General features: G+C 42.2%; 1 protein-coding gene across 4 annotated transcripts in view; it reads left to right on the forward strand.

Annotated features, from left to right (window-relative positions):
- Positions 1–1883: 1883 nt before the first annotated feature.
- Positions 1884–21276, forward strand: part of Alms1 (ALMS1 centrosome and basal body associated protein) — a 122373-nt gene continuing 102980 nt past the window's right edge. For all 4 annotated transcript variants that reach the window (XM_038318483.1, XM_038318486.1, XM_038318484.1 and 1 more), the window contains exons 1-3: positions 1884–2216; positions 12312–12437; positions 13796–13991. In XM_038318483.1, coding sequence (XP_038174411.1) covers positions 1884–2216; positions 12312–12437; positions 13796–13991 — 655 coding nt within the window. The remainder of the gene's footprint in view (positions 2217–12311; positions 12438–13795; positions 13992–21276) is intronic.

Below are 21276 nucleotides of genomic sequence, written 5' to 3' on the forward strand. Positions count from 1 at the left end.
TCTGGAGTCAACTACAAGTTATAATCACCTTCCCTCCAGCCACACAAACATCTGGAGGAACACCTACTTCACTTTCTGTCTATCTGATGCCCCCAAGGGCTAGCTGGGACAGGAAGTCCAAGTTCTCCAGTAGGCAGACAGCTATAGGAACTCCAAGGGAAGCCAAATTTATCCCTGTATTCCATTTATCATCTTTTGACCAGACAATTCAATCTGGACTTCATTTGATTTGACAGTGTTTACTGAGCATCTCCTTAAAGGCCAGAAACTGGGCATACTTGTTCAGACACTGGGCATACTTGCTGTGGCTTTTTCTATGGAGACCTGAACAAATGTCTATCTGTGATGGTTTAAATTAGAAATATTTAGTTCAATGTTTCAGTCAATTGAATACTTGTGATGCCTTTAGATGAAGGAGGTGCAGCTTTGCTGCTAGAAGCCTGTCATGCAGGGTGGGAGTGGCATGGGCAAGGCCTTTACCTGCTAAGCCATGTTGTCTGCCCTCTTTTTATTTTGGAGATTGTAGAACGAAGCGGCGGGCGCCAATCTGTAGAAGGAAGCCGCGGGGCTGTGTCCCGCCACCCGGCTAACTTTACCCCAAATAATTACACGGAAACTGTATTCTTTTAAAACACTGCCTGGCCCATAGTTTTAGCCTCTTATTGGCTAATTCTCACATCTTCCTTTAACCCATATTTAGTAATCTGTGTAGCACCACAAGGAGTGGCTTACCAGGAGAGGTCTTAACCTGCGTCCATCTCAGAGAGGAGAATCATGGCGACTGCATATAGCGACTGCCTGAAGCATCTCCCCCACTCCTGCTACCCAGCATTCTGTTCTGTCTACTCCGCCTACCTAATTTTCTGTTCTCTTAAAGGGCCAAGGCAGTTTTCTTTATTAATTAACCAATGAAAGAAACATAGACAGATAACTCTCCTCCATCAGGAGATAGGGCCTCTCTATGTCACCCTGGTAGTTTTGAAACTCCCTCTGTAGGCCAGGTTGGCTTTGAAGTCACAGAGACCCAATTGTCTGCCTCCCAAGTGCTGGGATTAAAGGCGTGTTAAGGCACACGCCTTTGATCCCACCTCCTTCTCTTTAACACCAGCCACCTCCTCCTTCTTTTCTCCTTGCTGTGCACTCGCACAATAAGGACGGTTTAGCGGAACTGGTTCTCTCCTCCTACCTTTATATGCGTTCTGGGAATCGAAGTCAGGTCGTGTTGTAGATGCCTTGCTGGCGGAACCACCTAGCCAGACCTGCAGGGGCCTCTTAACCTCGTTTTCTAGGTGCTCCTTTTCACACCACCGCAGGTGGTAAAGTCAGATCCCACTTCCTATGTTTTCGACTCCAGCGTCCATTTTTTTTTTTTAAAAAAACTGTTCACTCATTCCCTTACGCTTTACCACTGCTAGATTCAAATGCCAGCTGTAGACTGTCACTTAAGGCACTAACTCTTTAAACATCTGTAATTTGCGAATGTGATTTATCCATTTATGGGTTTATCCTAGGGTTTGAGGGCGAGAGACAAAAAAAAAAAATCAGGAGTGAATTGAGCAGGAAGTGCCCTAGCGCCCCCAGAAGAGCCAGGTCTAGGTTTATTGTGAGCATATAGTACTATAAGCAAGGTCTGGTGACGAAGCAGGTCACAGACCTCCTCTCCCACAGCCTTCCCGCGCGCCCCGCGGGGCGTCCCTAGCAACGCGCGCGCGCTCACTCGCAGCCCCGCCCCTCCTGGGGCGGTGGCGTCAAGTGCGCCTGCGCGCGGTCGCAACCGCCAGTCAACTCGCTTTCCCTCCTCTCCCCGCCCCCTCCCCTTTCCTCCTCCTCCTCCTCCTCCTCCTCCTCCTCCTCCTGCACAGCGCCTGGAGCGCGACGCCAACATGGAGCCGGAGGACCTACCGTGGCCCGGCGAGCTGGAGGAGGAGGAGGAGGAGGTGGAGAACGCGTACCCGGCGGCAACCGAGGAGATCGGGGAGGCCCGGACCTCTGAAGAGACTGTGAAAGTGGAAGAGATAGAATTTGAAGAGGCGGGGCCCGAGGTGGATTTGGATTTTAACTGCGAGTCCCAAACGCGGGAAAGCACGGACGAAGAGGAGGACGAGATGGCTAAGGCCTGGCTGCAGGCGCACCCTGCCCAACCTGGCAGGTCTTTCCCTCCGCCCCCGCCCCCGCGGTACCTGTACGCTCCAGTGGAGCATCTAAGCGAGACTGAGGTGGGTAGCGGCGCTTGTAGGAAGGAGCCGGGCCGTGGGGAGGAGCGGGGCGGTGGGGAGGAGCGGGGCGGTGGGGAGGAGCGGTGCTGTGGGGAGGAGCGGGGCTGAGGCCCAAGCGTCAGTCGAGGTGTTTGAACTACTGAAATTGGTCCAGGATCTCGGAACCTGCTCGCTGCGGTTCGCCACGCCTACGAGCCGGAGACCCCTGCTGGGGCTGGCACACTCTTCGCAGTCTCGGGTTCTTCCTGGCAGTGACATCTCCGGTGTCTCTCCGGCCTCTTAGGTTCTTTTGAACTTGGGCAGATAGGACAGATGCGCAGGGAGCCGGTACTCCCTGAGCGTGCAATTAGAAAGGCCTCTTGGGCAGAAGGTGGGAGCTGAGGAGGGAACTTGGGAATTGCTAACTAGCGGAGAGACATTTGGCACCTTAGTTTTATTGAAGTGCAAGACTCACCCCCCCCCCCCACCAGGAATTAGTGTAGATTATGTACTCTGCGTGAGTTGTCTCGAGAAGTCTATTGTGTGTCTCCGGAACCGCATTTGTAGCAATTAATGGGTCCCTAGCCAATGGCAGGAACTTGGAATGGAAGCAGCTTGTGATCAGCTCTGGTTTGAAATATTAGAAAGCACTAAGTCAAGACCAAATGGAGGAAGAGCCGAGTTTACAGAGGTCTTGCCAAGATCATTTCGAAACTAACCATGTTCTTAATATTAATGCTTTTTAACTGCCAAGAACTGCATTCCTGTTCATCACAACCACGTATGGTCCTTTACATATTAATTAGTTAGTAATAATAGAAGGGCTGGTGGTACATTTAAGTGGTAGAGATCTTGCAAGTGGTGGAGGTGTGTGCAAGGCTCTCAGTTCAAGCCCTAGTACTTGGGGTGGGGGGGTTATTAAAATTAGGAATTCAGCGGCCCCGTTTGATCACTTTTCAAGTGCTTGATAGCCGAGCTCAGGGGCTGTCACATTGGACATGGCAGTTACAGAACAATTCCATCATCACAGTGGTGCACGGACTGTGGTTGGTGAAGAGCCTGCTAGGTATGGCAGGGAGTGTTCAGTCCACTCGGCTGAGACTTTGAGCATTCACCTTGTGCCACACATTGTACTTGACGCGAAGAAAATTTTGGTGAACCAAACCCCTGCCTTCCTAGCGTTCCCACTCTAAAGAGGGAGGCAAATACAACCCACATGTTCTCCTAAGTGAAAATGGCATATGCTGGAATGCTGTGGATGCGTAAAGCAGATACGCTGGACTTGTCAGTGAAGGCTGGGCAGGCACCTTGAAGACTGTGAGGCTTACTAAACAAGGGTTTAACAAGAAGCCTAGATGAGGAAAGGAAAGTGTGATATTTTCACAATTTACATTTGAATTTGATTTTTTTTTTTTTTGTAGGACTAGGATTGAACCCTAGTCTTTGGGCATTCTAGGCAAACATTTTGTCTACCAATGGGCCACATCATTTAAAGCATGACATTTTAAGGAATTAAAGGCCAGCAAGTTGAGTCTGGATTACAGAGCTTTATGTGTTATTTCAGGGATTTCAAGGCTTTATTCCTGGAGTTTCGGGATGTCAGTAAACTGTTTTAAAGGATGTTTGTGATTAGATTAGTATTTCAGCAAGAGAGGAGTAGTGTAGATAGCTGTGCTCATAGGGGAAGATGAGAGTGTTCTGAATAAATGAAGGACACTAATTAGAGGGTCGTTGCAATACTGTCAGGCAAAAAGTCTTTTGAACAAGGAAATGAGCAGGGTGTGATGGCATATACTTTTTAGTTCCAGGATTTAGAGCCACTAGTGGTTCTCAGCCTTCCTAATGCTGTGACCGTTTAATGCAGTTCCTCATGTTGTGACCCAATCATAAAAGTAATCCATTGCTACTTCGCAACTAATTTTTCTATTGTTATTGAAGAGTCCAAGAATAAGAAAATAAAAATGTAGATTCCAAAAATAAGAATGTAGAAATAAAGAAATATAAAGTTATAAGTCTAGGAGAATGCAAACAGATTGTCAGCAGATTTCTCAGTAGATCAAGGGTCAGTCATTCACAGTGAGCTATTTTCTCAGATGCTTCCTCCATCAGTTTAGGTCATTTAATTTTACAACTGGATGTTCTATTTACAAGGCGGGAGCTTCTCTCTGCAAATTGAGAGTAGTGTCCTGGCCATCCTTGTTGAACAACAGATTTGAACTGAGTTAACCTCTAGGAGACAGAGATTGGTGACCTCTGGGTTAGGCCCTGTCTTTGTTATGAAAAACTGGCACCATCAAAGGGGAGGCTCGGGGCTTCAGTATACACTGCCTGGAGGTACTAGGAGAAACTGACCACTGTGCAAACACCTGATTTGACTAATGAGCTCTGATAATGGAGGTTATAAAGTTTGTCAGTCAATACCTGAGTTTTACCTTGAGATAGTGTGAAAAGCTTTCTGCTATCTTCTCAGTTCCCAGCCTAAGAACCAATTATTCTGATTTATCAACCCTCTGGTATTACTAACAGTTCCTTTTCTGACTAACTGCAAGACCTGTTTCTTGCAATTAGTGACTTTCTCTGTAATTACTCTGAAACATATTTCATGATAGCTGCCTACCTATGGACGTTAGAACCCACTCCCCTCCTTTGGGTCTGCGTTGACTGACCCACGGGTCAGGGTAAGATCGTAAAAATTTCTTTGTTCAGACCTAATGCTTGGTGCCCTAACTATAAAAGTTGGGTTCAGAAACTAGCCTTTGGCCACAGCCTAACAAATACCACCTCTGGCTGTGGTCTCAGCCAGCTGATAAGCTACTGTGCCCCGCGGTCTTTTTTAATTTTAATTTTTTTATTTTTATGTTTGCTTCTGGTTTTCCTGGGATCTGGTTTCTGGAATAAAGTTTGCTTCTGATTTATCAGACTTGGTGGTGTTCTCATCTTTGTGCGACCCCCCTGGAACCAACAGTTATGAATTGTAATGTAAATTCAAGATATCTGATATTCACCCTCCAAAGGAGTCAAGACTCACAGGTTGAGAACCACTGATTTAAAGGCAAAGGCAGGAGGGGGCTCTTGAATTCCAGGCCAGCCTGGTCTACATAGAACAGGGAGGTACTGATGGAAATAGGGAGAAGTAGGTTGTTTCAAGAGATGTTTATCATGCCAGGGACAGTGTTGGCAGACTGGTGACATGTGCTGTGAATGAATTCACCAAGACAAAAAGGCAGAAGTAGAAAGTTTAGGCTCTTTAATGGGAGGCTTTTCTGGCATTGTCTCTTCTCTGGTGGGACTCCTTGTATGTTTTATCTTTTTGCTACTGGTTATCTGCAGGGCAGGTATGGGTCATTCGGTCAGATTTCTGATGGTCTGATGTGCTCATTAAAGAGTGGAGACAGTGGTGTTAGTATGTGTGCCCTGAGACAGATTGCAACCAGGCCTTACTAAGCTAGCTAGGTTTTTCTGGAGGCCGCAGGGGCTTTGCTTTGAAGTGTAGCCTGCTCTGAGATTAGAATGGCTTGGTACAAACCATCCCTCCCAGAACAGATTGACACTTAGAAAGTAAAGACATTACATTTAGTAATGGATGGTAGTGCCCAGGTGTTAGGTTAGTGAGTAAATGCTTGTGCTGATGTGGAGATGTGGCCAGGTCATCTTTGAGCTGGTGGTGAATTGGCTGGGTGGATGCTAAGATTGAGTTTGGTTTTGAAGATTAGAGAAGGGTTTGGGCTAGAAAGTACTAAAAGTCCTTCATTATCTAGATACATAATGAAGCAATACTTTTGAAGTATTCTCTGAGCTATAGCCCTCCTTCCCCAGGCTTACCCCTAGACACACACACACACATACACACACACACACACACACACACACACACACACACACACACACACACACACACACGGTTTCACTTTGTGTAGTCTTGGCTGTTCTGAAACTCCCTACTTAGACTGGGCTAGCCTTGAACTCAGAGATTCACCTGCTTCTGCCTTCCAAGTGCTAGGATTAAAGGTGTGTGCCACTATGCCCCACTCCCAGTCTTTTAAAAATGTGTTTATTGTGTAGTACTCAATTCCTCTGTCCTCTGTCTCTTCCGAAGTAGCAAGATTGTTGTAATGATAAGTTTGACGTGCGTGAATGTATGTATGTATGTATGTGTGTGTGTGTGTGTGTGTGTGTGTGTGTGTGTGTAGTGTTTGTGTGCACATATGCATGTATGTATGGGTACATATTGATTGCTTCCCACCTTGTTTATTTAATTTGACCGGGCTGCTCTACACAGTGATCTTTATGAAGATCACCTCCCTGTGCCTCCAGAGTGTTAGGATTGAAGGTGTGTGCCACCACGCCTTCCATCTTACTTTTTGAGACAAGATCTGTCATTGAACCTGGAGCTCATTGGACTAGGTTAGGCTGATCCACCAGCAAGCTCCAGGGATCGTGTCTCCCTCTAACAGAGCAGGAACTCTGTTGGATTGAATGCAGGTGAAAGTCAGAAGACAATTTGTAGACTCGGTTTTCCCTTTTGTGTTGGAATTGAACGCAGGTCACTAGGCTTTACGGGTGGAGCCAACTCTGTTTCCTCTCTCCCTTCTGCTTTTCAAACACTTGGTTGAGACCTGAGTGATTCAGAGCCTCTGTTATTTGTTTTCCTGCTAGTCCTGGGGATCTTTCAGCTTAGATGATTTCAAACACCTCTCCTTGAAGCTTGCATTTTGAAGGAAAATATTTTTGGGAGACTGTAATGTTCATGGGTTGTAGCGCTAGAGGAGGTTCTTGTTGTTCAACTTTTAATGGAATCATGAACCCAGCTTGCAAAGTTTTGAAGTTTCCTGTCAGCCCTCCTCCCTTTTCCTCTTACCCTCCAGCTTCCAGCTAGTGCTCAGCATCTCTTCTGACAGCAGGTTGCCATTTTTTTCAGAAGAAAGAATACATGGTCAGAGCTTTTAGCCTTGTCTGTGATATTCCATTCCATTTGCGTGAAAGGTGCTGGGATGAATATTTTCTATGCCCTGGAACAGGTTAGTTGTATGGAAATGTTTCTCTAATGTTTGAGCCGTACCTGAAGCAAATGGTGTTTTCAGGTTCCTCTCAGCTGTGGTCTGTATACATAGACTGGTGTTTCTTTGGTCAATTTGATAATTTATGATTTTCCCAGAAAGTCCTTCATTTTAACAATGACTCTAGTTTGTTTTTTTTTTTTTTTTTGTATGTGCCAATTTTAATTCTCATTCTTAGTTTTTTGGTTTTTTCGAGACAGGGTTTCCCTGTAGTTTCTAGAGCCTGTCCTGGAACTAGCTCTTGTAGACCAGTCTGGCCTCGAACTCAGAGATCCTCCTGCCTCTGCCTCCCGAGTGCTGGGATTAAAGGTGTGCGCCACCACCGCCCGGCTTAGTTTTATGTATTTTTCTTTTCTTTTTTTTTTTTTTTTTTTTGGTTTTTCGAGACAGGGTTTCTCTGCAGCTTTAGAGCCTGTCCTGGAGCTAGCTCTTGTAGACCAGGCTGGTCTCGAACTCACAGAGATCCACCTACCTCTGCCCCGAGTGCTGGGATTAAAGGCGTGCGCCACCACCGCCCGGCTTGTATTTTCTTTTGATATGCCACTGTAGAGGTTTATTTACTTTTCATCTGAGGAAACGACTCTTGGAAAGCTCAGTTTTTTCTTGTCTTAGGCTGTTAAAAATGCTGCTGCTTTAAGCATACATGTTATTTGTGGACATGTGAGTTCATTTCTCTTGAGTATATATCTGGTGGTGGAATTGCTGGACATTTTAGCATTTCTGTATTTAACCCTTTAAGGGCCTGCCAGATTGTTTTCCAGTGTGGCTGTGCTACTTTACGTTCTCGCTAGCACTGTATGACAGTTCCTGTTCACATGTCTGAGTAACGATGAACATATTTTCTTGTGCTTATTGATCATTCATACATTTACTTTACAGAAATGTCTAGAGCTTTGCCCATTCTTTATTTGGGCTTTTCCAATTGGGTCTTAAAGACTCAGGGCTTTGCATGTATCAGTCGAAATCTCATATATATTTTGTTATCTATTTTAGTACATTTTTAGATTTATTTATTTTTATTCTATGTGTATGAATATTTGCTGCTATGTATATCTGCACCAAATATATGCCTGGTACGTGAGAAGATGGTGTCAGATCCCTTGGGGCTAGAGCTATAGATAGTTGTGAGCCTCCATGTGAGTGCTGGGAGCTACATGCTGGGTCCTCTGCAAGAGCAGCCAGTGTTTTTAACCACTGGGTCATCTTTCTAGTAAAGCATTAATCTAATTAATCTTTATCAATAATTAATCTAATTAATCTTTATAAATTAAAAAAATCAAGAGTCAGATATTGGGGTGAAAACCTGGAAGATCAGAGAAGCAGGGGAGCAGCCACAGTGACTTCCTACCTTTCTGGTTCCTCTGACCAAAAGGGGCAGAGATCCTCTGAGCCTTGCCTTACCTCTTGTCTCCTCTCTACAGTTCTTCAAACCTCTATGGTCAGCTAGTGGCTGGTCCTGCCCTATGACTTCAGGCAACCTTTATCAAAACAAAATCAATATATATCACATATATTTATTTAGAAGCATGGTCTCTCTGTGTAGTCCTGGGTGTCCTAGAACTACTATGTGGACCAGACTAACTTTGAACTCACAGAGAAACACAGTAGATACAGAGTTTGTAAATACTGCGATTGTTTTCTCACTTTTTTTTATAATTATTTATTATGTATACAATATTCTGTCTGTGTGCATACCTGCAGGCCAGAAGAGGGCACCAGACCTCATTACAGATGGTTGTGAGCCACCATGTGGTTGCTGGGAATTGAACTCAGGACCTTTGGAAGAGCAGGCAATGCTCTTAACCTCTGAGCCATCTCTCCAGCCCCCTGTTTTCTCACTTTTTATAGTGTGCTTTTCCTTCCTCTTCTCCTGTGGCTATCCCTCCCCCTCCTGCTGTTTTGTCTCTTGTGTCTTCTCTCTCTGTCCTGTGCTAGATACTGAACTAAGGGTCTCATGGATGTCAGGCGAGCGCTGTGCAGCTTCTTAGTTTGATACAGTTCATCTTTTCAGTTTGTACCCTGAGCTTGTGGTGTGACCAGAATCAAAGAACTTTTCCAGTGTGTTTTCTTGTCTTATAACTTTAGTTTTTACATTAAAAAAATCATTTTGAGTTATTTTTCTTATGTATTTAAAATAAAAAAAATATGATACCTAGCTTTTTCTTTCTTAAAATTGCTTAGACTGTTTGGGTCTTTTGTGGTTCCATATGGATGTTGGGATTTTTTGTTTTAAATTTTTGTAAAGAATGTCGTTGCAATTTGACAGAGATTGTATTGACTTTGTGATTTGTTTTGGGCAGTATGGCTATGTTAACAGTATTAATCCTTTCAGTCTCCAGACATGGACTATCTGTTTACTTGTGCTTTTTATTTTTCCCTCTCACCTGCTCTTCCTTCTCCCCAAACCACCTATCTGTTGATGGGGGATGAGAGGGATGTGACTTGCTCTTCTGTTCTCATGCTCTCAGGGCCAGTTTCACCCATGCCTCTCCCATCCCCCCAAAGAGGGTCAGCTTTATTTTGCTGCCCAGGTGAGGTGGTATAAAATCCTCTCTCCGGAGTGCTTCAGCCAGTGAGGAGCAGGACCAGTTCTCCCTGGTATTGTAGTCAGTGAGAGGTGGTGACAACTCTGTACAAATCCTGTCCTCTCTGCCTTTGGTGGGATCGGAAGGCATGGACATCAGCACCGACTGTGGCTGCATCAGGGCCAGCCCAGTCCCAGACAACGCCATGGCCCTGGGTGGCAATCAAGTGGATCTGTGAATCAATTACCTGGTCTACCAAGTGAGTTCCAGTACAGCCAGGGCTACACAGTGAAACTCAGTTTTGGAAAATGAAAACAAAACAAAACAAAAAGATTAAGTAAAACGTTTTGGAATGCTTATTTTTTCTTTTATTTTTGAAATTATAATATAATCACATCATTTCTCTCCGAACCCTCCCATATATACCCCTCCTTGGGCTCTTTCAAATTCATGACCTCCTTTTCATTAATAGTTACTACGTGTGTGTGTGTGTGTGTGTGTGTGTGTGGTGTATCTTTACTAAATATAACTTATTTTATCTAAAAGATTTTTATTTAGCAAGTTTATAAGTGATTTATGGATGCTTTGTGTTTGCAGATGAATGCTGATAAGAGCCAGTCAAAACAGGTTAAAGGAATTCTTCCTCTGTATAGGTCTGAGGGAGAGGAAACATGTTTTGACTATAAATGTTGCTTTATCTTGTTTGAAAGGTTTTATCAAAAGTGCTGGTTTATAGCTGAGAAAAGGACTTTAATTGATTAAAATAGGTCACCTTACATTTTGGCCTTAAGCATGGTTCTGTTGAACTGTGCCTCAGAAAAGGCCAATCCCTTTACACAGGTGATCTTCACAGCGGTTTTGGTTCTTGAAAAGTTTTTGCACCCCGATTAACCTTTCTGCCAATGTCATAATCCAAATCAGACCAAATCAAACCGAATAGAGAAAGCCCAGGTTTAATGGATACTAATGCTCCTGGGTGGCCTTCCAGACCCCCAGGGATGGAAACAGAGAAGGAAGATTGGAAAACCACGGAGAGAGGAAAGGAAGACCAGAAAACCATGTGTTTGTTTTCTGAGGGGCAGTTTAAATACCCTGTGGGAGTGGACTTGAGTCTCTCTGAGGAGGGGGTCACCATCTGGCGGGTTTTCTCGTAGGTGTAGTCTGGACTGAGGCAACTCCCAGGGGAGGGGGCTTGGGGTGGAACTTTCCGCCCAAACAGTTCTTATTTTGTTTTGTGTTTTTAAAAATTGTGCTCAAATTCTGGACGCTGAGCCAGCCAGACATTTGAACCTCAGGGGAGTGGTGGTTATATCTTAGTGGTGGGCATTCTCTGTTTCTTCTGAGAAGAAGAAACTGAAGAAGCTGATCGAAGCTTCTGATATTAAAGTTAATTTTATCACTGTAAAAGCAGTAAGATTAGAAAATAGACAGTTTTCATTTTTTTTCCTGATTGCTTTTATTGTAGGTATAGAAGATTTAGGAATGGGAAAGGTTTAGTAAAAAGTATGTTTGGATCTAACTGGTTAACCTTAAGACCCTGGCTATTTTTAGGTGAGCATAAGTAACAATTTTGATAGTGATTATGAAGTGAGAGAGGAAGAGAGTGAGTGAGTTTGTTGTGAACTTTTCCTGGGGAGATGTGAATAAACGTTTAATGACCACAGGTAGGGAATCAATGATAAGTCAAAGTAACTATTCCAAGTCCAACCTTGTTGTCAAATGCATTTATTGAGCTTAGAAGAGCATGAGATCAGAAAGAGTACTCAAGGCCTTAAGAAGGAGGGGCTGGTTACTTGGGTGTACTTTGGGTGTTCTCTTATTTTAATTGATAGATTAGGTCATATATTTATTTTTCCTACTGCACATGTCTCTTCCCACAATGCATCCAATTTGATTCATATGCATGCCCAATTATACATAGGCATAAGATTATAAATTGGAATTTTCCAATAAAATTCACTGGAACAATATGGTTTGTCTTAGTGTACGTGTACCCCAAACCAGTTCAGGCCAGATCAGCCTTTCTCTTTATTCTGTTCAGATACATTGGGATTGTACTTTAATGGTCCAAATTTGATTGTTGTTGGGGCCAAGAAGCTATACTGTTGTTCAGAGTGAAGTGTACAAGAGTCCCAATTAGGTGGAGAGTAGAGGGGTTCTGAGGTTATTAGCTGCATTGTTGGGAGAGGGATGTGTATGCATAGTACATGCAGGTGAAGGAGCTAGACTGCCAAGTGCATTATTACAAGGCTGTGTGTGTACATGCTCCAAACTAAATAGGGTCCCGAGCCTCTAAACTATTTCCTATGTTTGACTGCCTTATAATGACTTTCCCTCCATCCTCCTATGAGGGAAGGTCAACAGGCCCAGTCTTGAGAGCTGCTTCTGATGAAGATGGTCATGCTGTTATGCTTAAAGAATAACATTTTATGATAACATGAAAGCATTTTATAGAGCAAGAAGTGTATTCTAGCATGGCTACTTTGTTATTGTGCAGTCCCAGCATTACTCAGCTCTAGTGCTTTGATTTTCAGGTGGTCTCACTGACGTGCCATGGGTGGCAGCAGTCATCCTCTCAGGACAATTCTAGAGCACAGCTGTCCAACTCGGGTGTAGTGTCATCGGAAACAGCAGTCCAGTGGGGTCCTGGGGAGGAACAGGTGCGTCTGGGGCAAATTCTTTTTTTTTTCTACCAGCAGCACAGAAATGCTGTAATATGAGGAATGTGAAGATGTGGATACTTTACTATTCCAGTGTTCCCATAGGACACAATAATTTTATGTAGACTAGGAAGCTCATCCCTGCTTCTTTGTCTCTATAATCTATATTCTTCAAAAGTATATATTTTTGTGTATACGTATATTATCTCATGGGATATTTGGCATACAAGAAATTAAAGCATTCAGAATTGCAAAATCATTACCTGAGTATAAATAGAAAAATTTAAAGGAAAGTTGTTGGTTTTTTTTGTTTTGTTTTGTTTTTCCTTTTTTCTTTTCTTTTTTTTTTGAGATAAGATTTCTATGTCCTGGAACTTGCTCTGTAGATCAGACTGGCCTCAGACTCACAGAGATCCTCCTGCCTCTGCCTCCTGAGGGCTGGGATTAAAATTGTGTGTTACTGCTGCCCAGCTGTCTACCTCCATTTTTATACAGCTAAGTTTAAATAAAATATAGAAAGGTAAACTGTTTTAGTTATACATTTGACAAATGAACTTTGAGAGATACAGCTATAAAATATAGAAAAGTGAACTGTTTTAGTTATACAGTTTTTCAGATAATCTTTGAAGTATACAGTTATGTAAATATCACTATGCTTGACCTATAGCATTGCTATTGTGGATGAAAGTTTCTGAATACTATTTTAATTACTACCTTCTCCAGTCCCTTATCTTAAATCAAGCATCCTATAGTTGGTAGTTCTGCTTTGCCTTTTTAGAATTACAGTGTGTGGATTTTAAAAATCTGATTTCTTCTGAAATTAGCACATTTGCATGTATCAACTCTTTAAATAAATTTTCATTGTTTTTGAGTAAACACAACTTCATTTTTGTTGAGTAAATACCTAGGAATAGATCAGCTAAATTATATTAAAATGCTATATTTAACTTTACAAGACTATGTTATCTTCTGAAGTATCTGTTCCATTTTGCCCAGGGAATGCTGTAGCTTTAGGTTTAGAAATATTTGTTCAGTTTTTTTTTTTTTTGGTTTGGTTTTTGGTTTTGTTTTTTTTAAATGACCACAGTATGGATTTGTCATGTAGTACCAAATGGTTGATTTAACAGTGAGAGCCTACACTATAACACAGGTGTCAGTGACTACATGGTGCTAGGAGCTGGTAGCGATTGGAAGAGGTCTAGAAGGAGGTCAGTGTAGTAAGAAGTCACATAGAAGAAACAGCTTCCTTTTGACCACTCTGTGAGAGTATTGTTAAATATGCTGAGTAGGCAGTAGTCTAAGCGAAACTGTGTGACTCAGTTAATGACTCAGCATCTTTTCCTTTAAAATTGTTTCAGAGAGCAGAATCTTGGCATCATCTTCCTCAAAAAAGGGCCTCTTCCCAAACCTTGGATACGCCCCAGACTGAGATTGATGTGAGAAGAGAAGGAATGAAAGTAATAGACTTCCCCTCTCTGGAGAAAAGGGAACTGGCTCAGTCAGAACGTCCAGTCATGAAACCAAAGCTAAATCTCTTGTGTTCTCCATTGCTAGGTAATGCCTGTGTTTTATTAATATCTTTTTATTTCATGTGTATGGGTGTTTTACCTGCATGTATGTCTATGAACCATGTCCGTGCCTGGTGCCCATGGTGGGCAGGAGATATCTGATTCCCTGGGTCTGGAATTATGGGTACTGGGAGTCAAACCTAGATCCTCTAGAAGGGCAGCCAGTGCTCTTAACCACAAGCTTTTTCTCCGGCCCCAGTGCCTCTTTGTTCCCGCCTCCCCCCAGATGATTTCTCAGTGTAACCAGCCCTAGCTGTCCTGAACTAACTCTTGTAGACCAGTCTGGCCTCAAACTCACAGAGATCTGACTACGTCTGCCTCCCAAATGCTGGGATTAAAAGCATGTTCTACCACCGCTTGGCTCCTCTTTGTCTTTAACCAGAGGTAATAGCTTAAAATTCTAAAAACTGTGTGTGTGCATACATGCACATTTATTAGCCTTGCTCCTAACTAACGTTTTAGTTGAGGATCTCTTTAGAGCTATACTCAGAAGAATTAGTTGGTTCTAGGTCTTCACACTGGCTGGTTGGCTTAGCTATATTATATATGCTTTTTAGCATACCCCACTATTCATAGAAGGCTGAAAGGAGACCACTCCCATTCTAATGGGTATGTGTCTTCCATAGCACAGTTGCTCTTGGGAAAACCTCATACTATCTTTGGTGTTCCCTCATCAGTGGAGACTCAGTGTTTCCTAATATCTCTATGTCTTAGTTTGCTTTTCATTTCTGAGATAAAGATCATGACCAAAAACAACTTAGGGAGGCGAGAGTTTATTTGGCTTACATATCTTGATCACAGTCCATCGAGAGAAGCTAAGGCAGGAACTCACAGGAACTGAAGAAGAAGCCATGGAAGAACACTGTTTACTGACTTGTTCCCCTTGGCTTGCTCAGCCTGCTTGCTTCTTTCTTTCTTTCTTTCTTTCTTTCTTTCTCTCTCTCTCTCTCTCTCTCTCTCTCTCTCTCTCTCTCTCTCTCTCCTTCCTTCCTTCCTTCCTTCCCTGCGTTTTTTAGTTTTTGTTTTAGTTTTTGTTTTTTATACAACCAGGACCACCTGTCTATAGGTGGCATCACCCACAGTGGGCTCAGCCCTTCCTATCAATCATTGATTTTGAAAATGCCTCACAGACTCAGTTACAGGCAATCTGATGGAGGCAATTTCTCAACTAGATTCCTTTTTCACATATGTGTCTAGGTTTGTATAGAGTCATTCTAAGCTATTGTTATCCTCAGCTTTGAGAACAAAACAATTAAGACGAAGGAATTGAATAATTTCTTCGACAGATCTTACTGCTCTTCTTAGTGGAGAATGATTTCTTAGCTTTCTACCAAAGATAAACTAAAAGTACCTTTCAAATCAAAGAATTTAACCATAAAGATGGTTTTATGGAGTTTTGTAGAGAAGCAGACTAGGACCCAGTTGGGCTTATTCTTTTCAAAACAAGCTAATGTGCGAGCCGAGATGCTAGTGCTGTGCTATGTGTTGTGGGCCATTAAAGTCAATTGTATGCTTCTCTTAGAGAAACGTGTTGACCTTTGTGGTAGTTTGAACCTAAGTGGGCCCCAAAAAGCTCAGGGAATAGCACTATTAGGAAGTGTGGCTTTGTTGGAAGAAGTGTGTCCTTTTGGGGGTGGGCTTTGAGGTCTCATATGCTCAAACCATGCCCAGTATCTCAGTTCACTTTCTGTTGCTTACAAGATGTAGAACTCTCTAGTACCATGTATACTTATACACTGCCATGTCCCACCATGTTGATAATGGACTGAACCTCTGGTCTGTAAACCACCAAATTAAATGTTTTTCTTTATAAGAGTTGCCGTTCATGGTGTCTTTTCATAGCAATAGAAACCCTGACTAAGACATAAGTTGGTACTAGGAACTGGGGTATTGCTGTGATAGGCCTGACCATGGCCTTTGTTTGAAGAAATACGGACCTTGGGACTGGATTAGAAAAACAGTTGAATTCTTTAAGTGCTGCTTAATGGGTCATCCTATTAGGGACATTGAAGACAGTGGTCTGAGTGTGATTTGAACAGTAGGTGCCTGGCTCAAAAGATTTCAGAGAAGATTGCATGTGGCCTAGAGACTCACTCATCTTGTGTTATTTTGATGAATGTGACTGCTTTTTGCCCTTGTCCGAAGAGTCTGTCTGAGGCTAAAGTGAAGAGATTGTCAATTAATTCTATTGACAGATGAGAGCTCAAAACAGCCTAGTATAGACTCTGTTATGTGGTTATTGGTGGTAACTCTAACCACATAATAATGAAATAATAATAATGAAAAGGAACAAACTGAGCAGGATAAATTAAAAATGTGAAATCTGAGGAGAAAAGGAGCAACCAGGAAGGGGAATGGAGCTAAGTCATGTGTTCTAAGGAGATGAACAGATTAGGAAATGGAATAAAGAGAGTGTTGACCGCAGGGCATATACCACTCAGCTAAATTTCCAATATGTGAAATGGAATTAAAGAAAAGCTTAGAGCACAATGTGGTGACACATGCCTTTAATCCCAGCACTCAGAGGCTGGCCTGGTCTACAGAGCAAATTCCAGAATAACCAAGCTTAGGCAGTGAAGGTAGTCATCGAAAAACAGAAGATGTAATTGAAAGATCTCTGAGTTCACGGCCATCCTGTCTACAGAGCAAGTCCCAGGACAACCAACCTTAGACAGTGAAGGAAACCACTGAAAACAGAAAGCTGATGAAGATGTTTTTGAACAACGGGGCCATGTTCTAGACCCAGCAAGCAGCAGAACTTGGCATCTTTGGCAATGTTGTTCTGGCTTTAGAGTCAAGTATAGAAGAAAGGGGTTATGGAATTTGCCTCTGTGCCTAAGGAAAGCTGCTGAGGCCAGATATATGTTAGGGGTGTCGCTGAATGGAGGCCCAGAAACGCCATTGTGTGAAGCTGTGTAGTTAAAGCCTGGATTGCTTTGGAGACCCCAAGATGTTAGAGATGCCAGAGTCATGGGATACCTGCTGAGGAAAGCTGCTAACAGGGAGTGGAATCAGCCCAAGAGAAACAAATGTGTTACAGTCAACAAAGTTGAAAAGGAATTGGAGAGCTGAAGAGTGCTTTGACATGTGGAGATGCAGAGTTTGGAGTTTGCCAAGTTGGTTTTTGGTTCAGTATTTTCTCATGTTCTCTTCCCTATGTTTTAGAATAGTGATGTATATCATGTGCCATTATATGTTGGAAGTATGTGATCTGCTTTTTGGTTTTAATTTTACAGGGGATTACAATTAAGAGATTGATTGTATGAATCTCAGAAGAGACTTTGAACTTTAGACTTCTAAATAAGTTTGAAACTGTTGCAGACTATGGAGATTTTTGAAGTTAGACTGAATGCATCTTTGCATTTGATATAGCTCCAAGCCTTTATTTATTTCAAGCCTTTTTTATTCCAAGGTGGAATATGGTGGTTTGAAAGAAAATGTCTCTCAAAGGGAGTGGCACTATTGGGAGGTGTGGTTTTGTTGGAGTAGGATGTCCTTGTTAAAGGAAGTGTGTCTGTGAAGGTGGGTTTTGAGGTTTCACATAAGCTCAAGCCACACCCAGTATCTCAGCTTACTTCTTGTTGCCTGTAAGATGTGGTCTCAGCTCCTCCAACACCATGTCTTCCTGCAGGCTGCCATGTCCTGCTATGATGATAATAAATTAAACCTCTGAACCTGTAAGCCACCCCAATTATGTTTTCCTTTATAAGAGTTGCCGTGGTCATGGTGTCTCCTCACAGCAGCAATAGCAGCCCTAACTAGGACAACCTTGGTGGGAGGAGATAATTGTGACCAAATGATTGAAGGTTGCCGTTAAGGAGAAAGCAACTCCTTTTTTTTGTCCGTTAACTTACAGGACACATACTACCGACTACTTTGATCCAAGGGTAGATAGATGAATGCTTACCTCCTCTCCTGTGAAGAAAGTTCTCTAAACAGAAGACAGCAGTACTCTGAGATGAGTGCTGCTGTCTGCACACTGTAGCCCACAGGCTGAGGCCTGGTTTTGTACTCTCTGTGAGTACCAATTCTAAAAGTGCGTATTCTCCATATTTATTGTTTTTAGTTGTTCTTAGAAAGAGCCTTGTGACATAGCCTCCTGGAAACTCTAGGGCTTCCTGCTTTAACCTCCAAGTGCTGAGATTATTATGGTGCCCTGGCTGCAACCCAGGGCTTTAGCAAATCCTCTACTGCTGAGCTACAGCCACCACCATTTGAATTTTTCTTTAGATTTATTTATTATGTATACAATGTTCTGCCTGTATGTCTACCTGCAGGCCAGAAGAGGGCACCAGACCTCATTACAGATGGTTGTGAGCCACCACGTGGTTGCTGGGAATTGAACTCAGGACCTTGGGAAGAAGGAGCAGTGCCATCTCTCCAGCCCCACCATTTGAATTTTTAAAAGACTGTGAAAACAATGTACATGTGTTACAAAGTTCATATGTTACCAATAAGCCTAAAATATTTCTTTTGACTTTTGATCAAAAATGCTTGCTAACTTGTAGTGTAGAAGTTAAAATGAGGACATATAAAGTATAGGACGTTGCATTAAATCAATATAAGATCTTTAAAAAGGTAAACCGATCGGTGGTGGCGCATGCCGTTTATCCTAGCACTTGGGAGGCAGAAGCAAGTAAATCTCTTAGTTTGAGGCTAGCCTGATCTATAGAGTAAGTTCCAGGACAGCCAGGGCTGTTACACAGAGAAACCCTGTCTCAAAAAACAAAAACAAAAAGTAATATATCAGCAATAGAAAATAAGTTCTGTGGGCTGGAGAGATGCTTAGAGGTTAAGGGCACTGGCTGCTCTTCCAGAGGTCCTGAGTTCAATTCCCAGCAACCACATGGTGGTTCACAACCATCTGTAATAAAATTGGTGCCCTCTTCTGTTGTATAGACATACACTCAGGCAGAATACCATATACATAATAAATCTGTAGTGTAATGTTTAAAAAAAAAAGTAAGTTCTATTATGGCAAGATGTCAAGGAAAATTCTATAATAGAAATATTTCAGCATTGAGAGACTATACAATGCATTTTCTTGTGTCCTAATGTGTTGTGTATGTAGCTGCAGTTTTACCTTTACAGTATGTTGCTGGGCCCTGATGTCTTCCTTGAGGGAGTGGGTGAAAAAGCCCAACATCGAACACAGACTCCGGGAGTCAGGTGGAGGACTTAGGGCATACTCATTTATTTAACAATGGGGAAAAACTTATAACCTTCCCAGCACCCAGGTGTTCTGATTCAGTTGACATTTCATGCTCGTCTCTCATTGGCTAGGCATGATCAGGACCTCTGACAGTTCCAGGCAGGATCCCCCTCCCCACCCATATTGGTTCCTTTTGACCTGGTAGGCCTTAACTTTCTACAACAGTAGGACATGCCATTCCTGCTAATCTGTCCTTCATGGATGCTGTCATCATGGTATTAAGTTTTCATCTAATAACAGTCTGTCCACATGTAAGGAAACAGTTGAGAGCAGTATGAAGAAGGCATTGCCAGTTTGCTATATAGTCTTCCTGTCTCTTATACACATATAGATGACATGCTTGGAAATTAACTGTTTAATTCTCATCTGCTCCCTTAGGAAATGCGGTTTCCTACTTACCTGACTTAGCTCTCAAACTCCACTCATGTATTTTTAAATATTTGTGGAGTTGTTCACGTGGTGCTTATAACTTACTGATTTTTTGGCTATATGTCAATATTTATGATAATAGTGATTTCTGTAAGTTCTGGAACTTGGTTAGGAATAACTGATTTTTAATTTTACTATTTATTTTTCATACTATTTTATGTGTATGGGTGTTTTGCTTGTTTGTGTACCACCCTAGTGACAGAGAGTGTCAGATCCCCTGGGACTGGATTTACAGATGATTGTAAGTCACCATGTGGGTGCTGGGAATCAAATTCAGGTCCACTGGATAACAGCAGTCAGTGCTCTTAACCGTTGAGCCATCTCTCCAGCCCCAGATAACTAATATTTAAAAAGATTACCAGATCCTTTAAATGCTCATTGTACCTAGTTAATTGAAAATAATTTCTTGTACCCACTAAAGTCCTTTGTTAGCCTCAGATTCTTTTTAAAAACTTTGTTGATTCTTTCAGGGATGGAAATCATCTGCTTTGAAGGTTTCAAAATGATTTTCTAACTCAGTGCCAAAGATGAACCATATTAAATTTTCTCTGATGTTAAAGTTTTTCATGTGTTTGTGTTTCCAGTGTATACTGTGCATGTGCATGCCAGAGGACAACTTCGGGTATTGTTCTTAGGAGCTAGTCATTTTCTCTTTTGAGACAGGGTCACTCACTGGCTGCCCTGTGAGTCAGTTTCTGCCTGTTTTTACCTCTCCAGTCCTGGAACTGGTAGTGTGCAACACCATGCCTAACTTTTTTATATAGCTTCATGGAGTTGACCCCAGGTTTTCATGCTTGAACAGAAAGCACTTTACTGACTAAAATTTTATTTTGAAAGTTATTACCCATTTCATATTTTTAACCAATTCACTAAATAGTTTTAATTGGAATCCTACTAAGAGTAGCTGATGCTTCACTTGTCACTGAGGATATATCTGTGATAAAGCAGCTTTGTTTGAGAGGAACCAAGCAAGTGTGCAGAATCCAGAGCAGTGAGCGGATCAAGGCCCCAAGTAAGGGACTATAACATCACTGTGAGCAAAAATCCTTTGTGGGAGTTCCAGGGTGGAGTCCTCATTGTGTACATAGTTGAAATCAGCCTTTAATTCCAGCACTCATAGAGGCAGGTTGATCTCTATGAGTTTGAGGCCAGTCTACAAGAGCTAGTTCCAGGACAGGCTCCAAAGCTACAGAGAAACCCTGTCTCAAAAAACCAAACAATAGGGCTGGAGAGATGGCTCAGCGGTTAAGAGCATTGTCTGCTCTTCCAAAGGTCCTGAGTTCAATTCCCGGCAACCACATAGTGGCTCACAACCATCTGTAATGAGGTCTGGTGCTCTCTTCTGGCCTACAGGCATACACATAGATAGACTATTGTATACATAATAAATAAATAAATAAATAAATAAATAAATAAATTTTTAAAAACCCAAAAAATAAATAGTAAAAAAAAAAATAGTTGAAATCAAGAAAGTGTGCTGTAGTAGTCATTAAATTCATGTTGAAAAAGAGGTTTAGTTTTAGCAACACATCACTAAAGCCAATTTTAGTAAACTGCTGTTTTAGAAATAGTTTTATTTTGTATGAATATTTAATTTTTGCTTTATAATTGTATAAGTGCTATTGGAAAT

This window comes from Arvicola amphibius, chromosome 2 (assembly GCF_903992535.2).
Source record: "Arvicola amphibius chromosome 2, mArvAmp1.2, whole genome shotgun sequence".
Classification (NCBI taxonomy): domain Eukaryota; kingdom Metazoa; phylum Chordata; class Mammalia; order Rodentia; family Cricetidae; genus Arvicola; species Arvicola amphibius.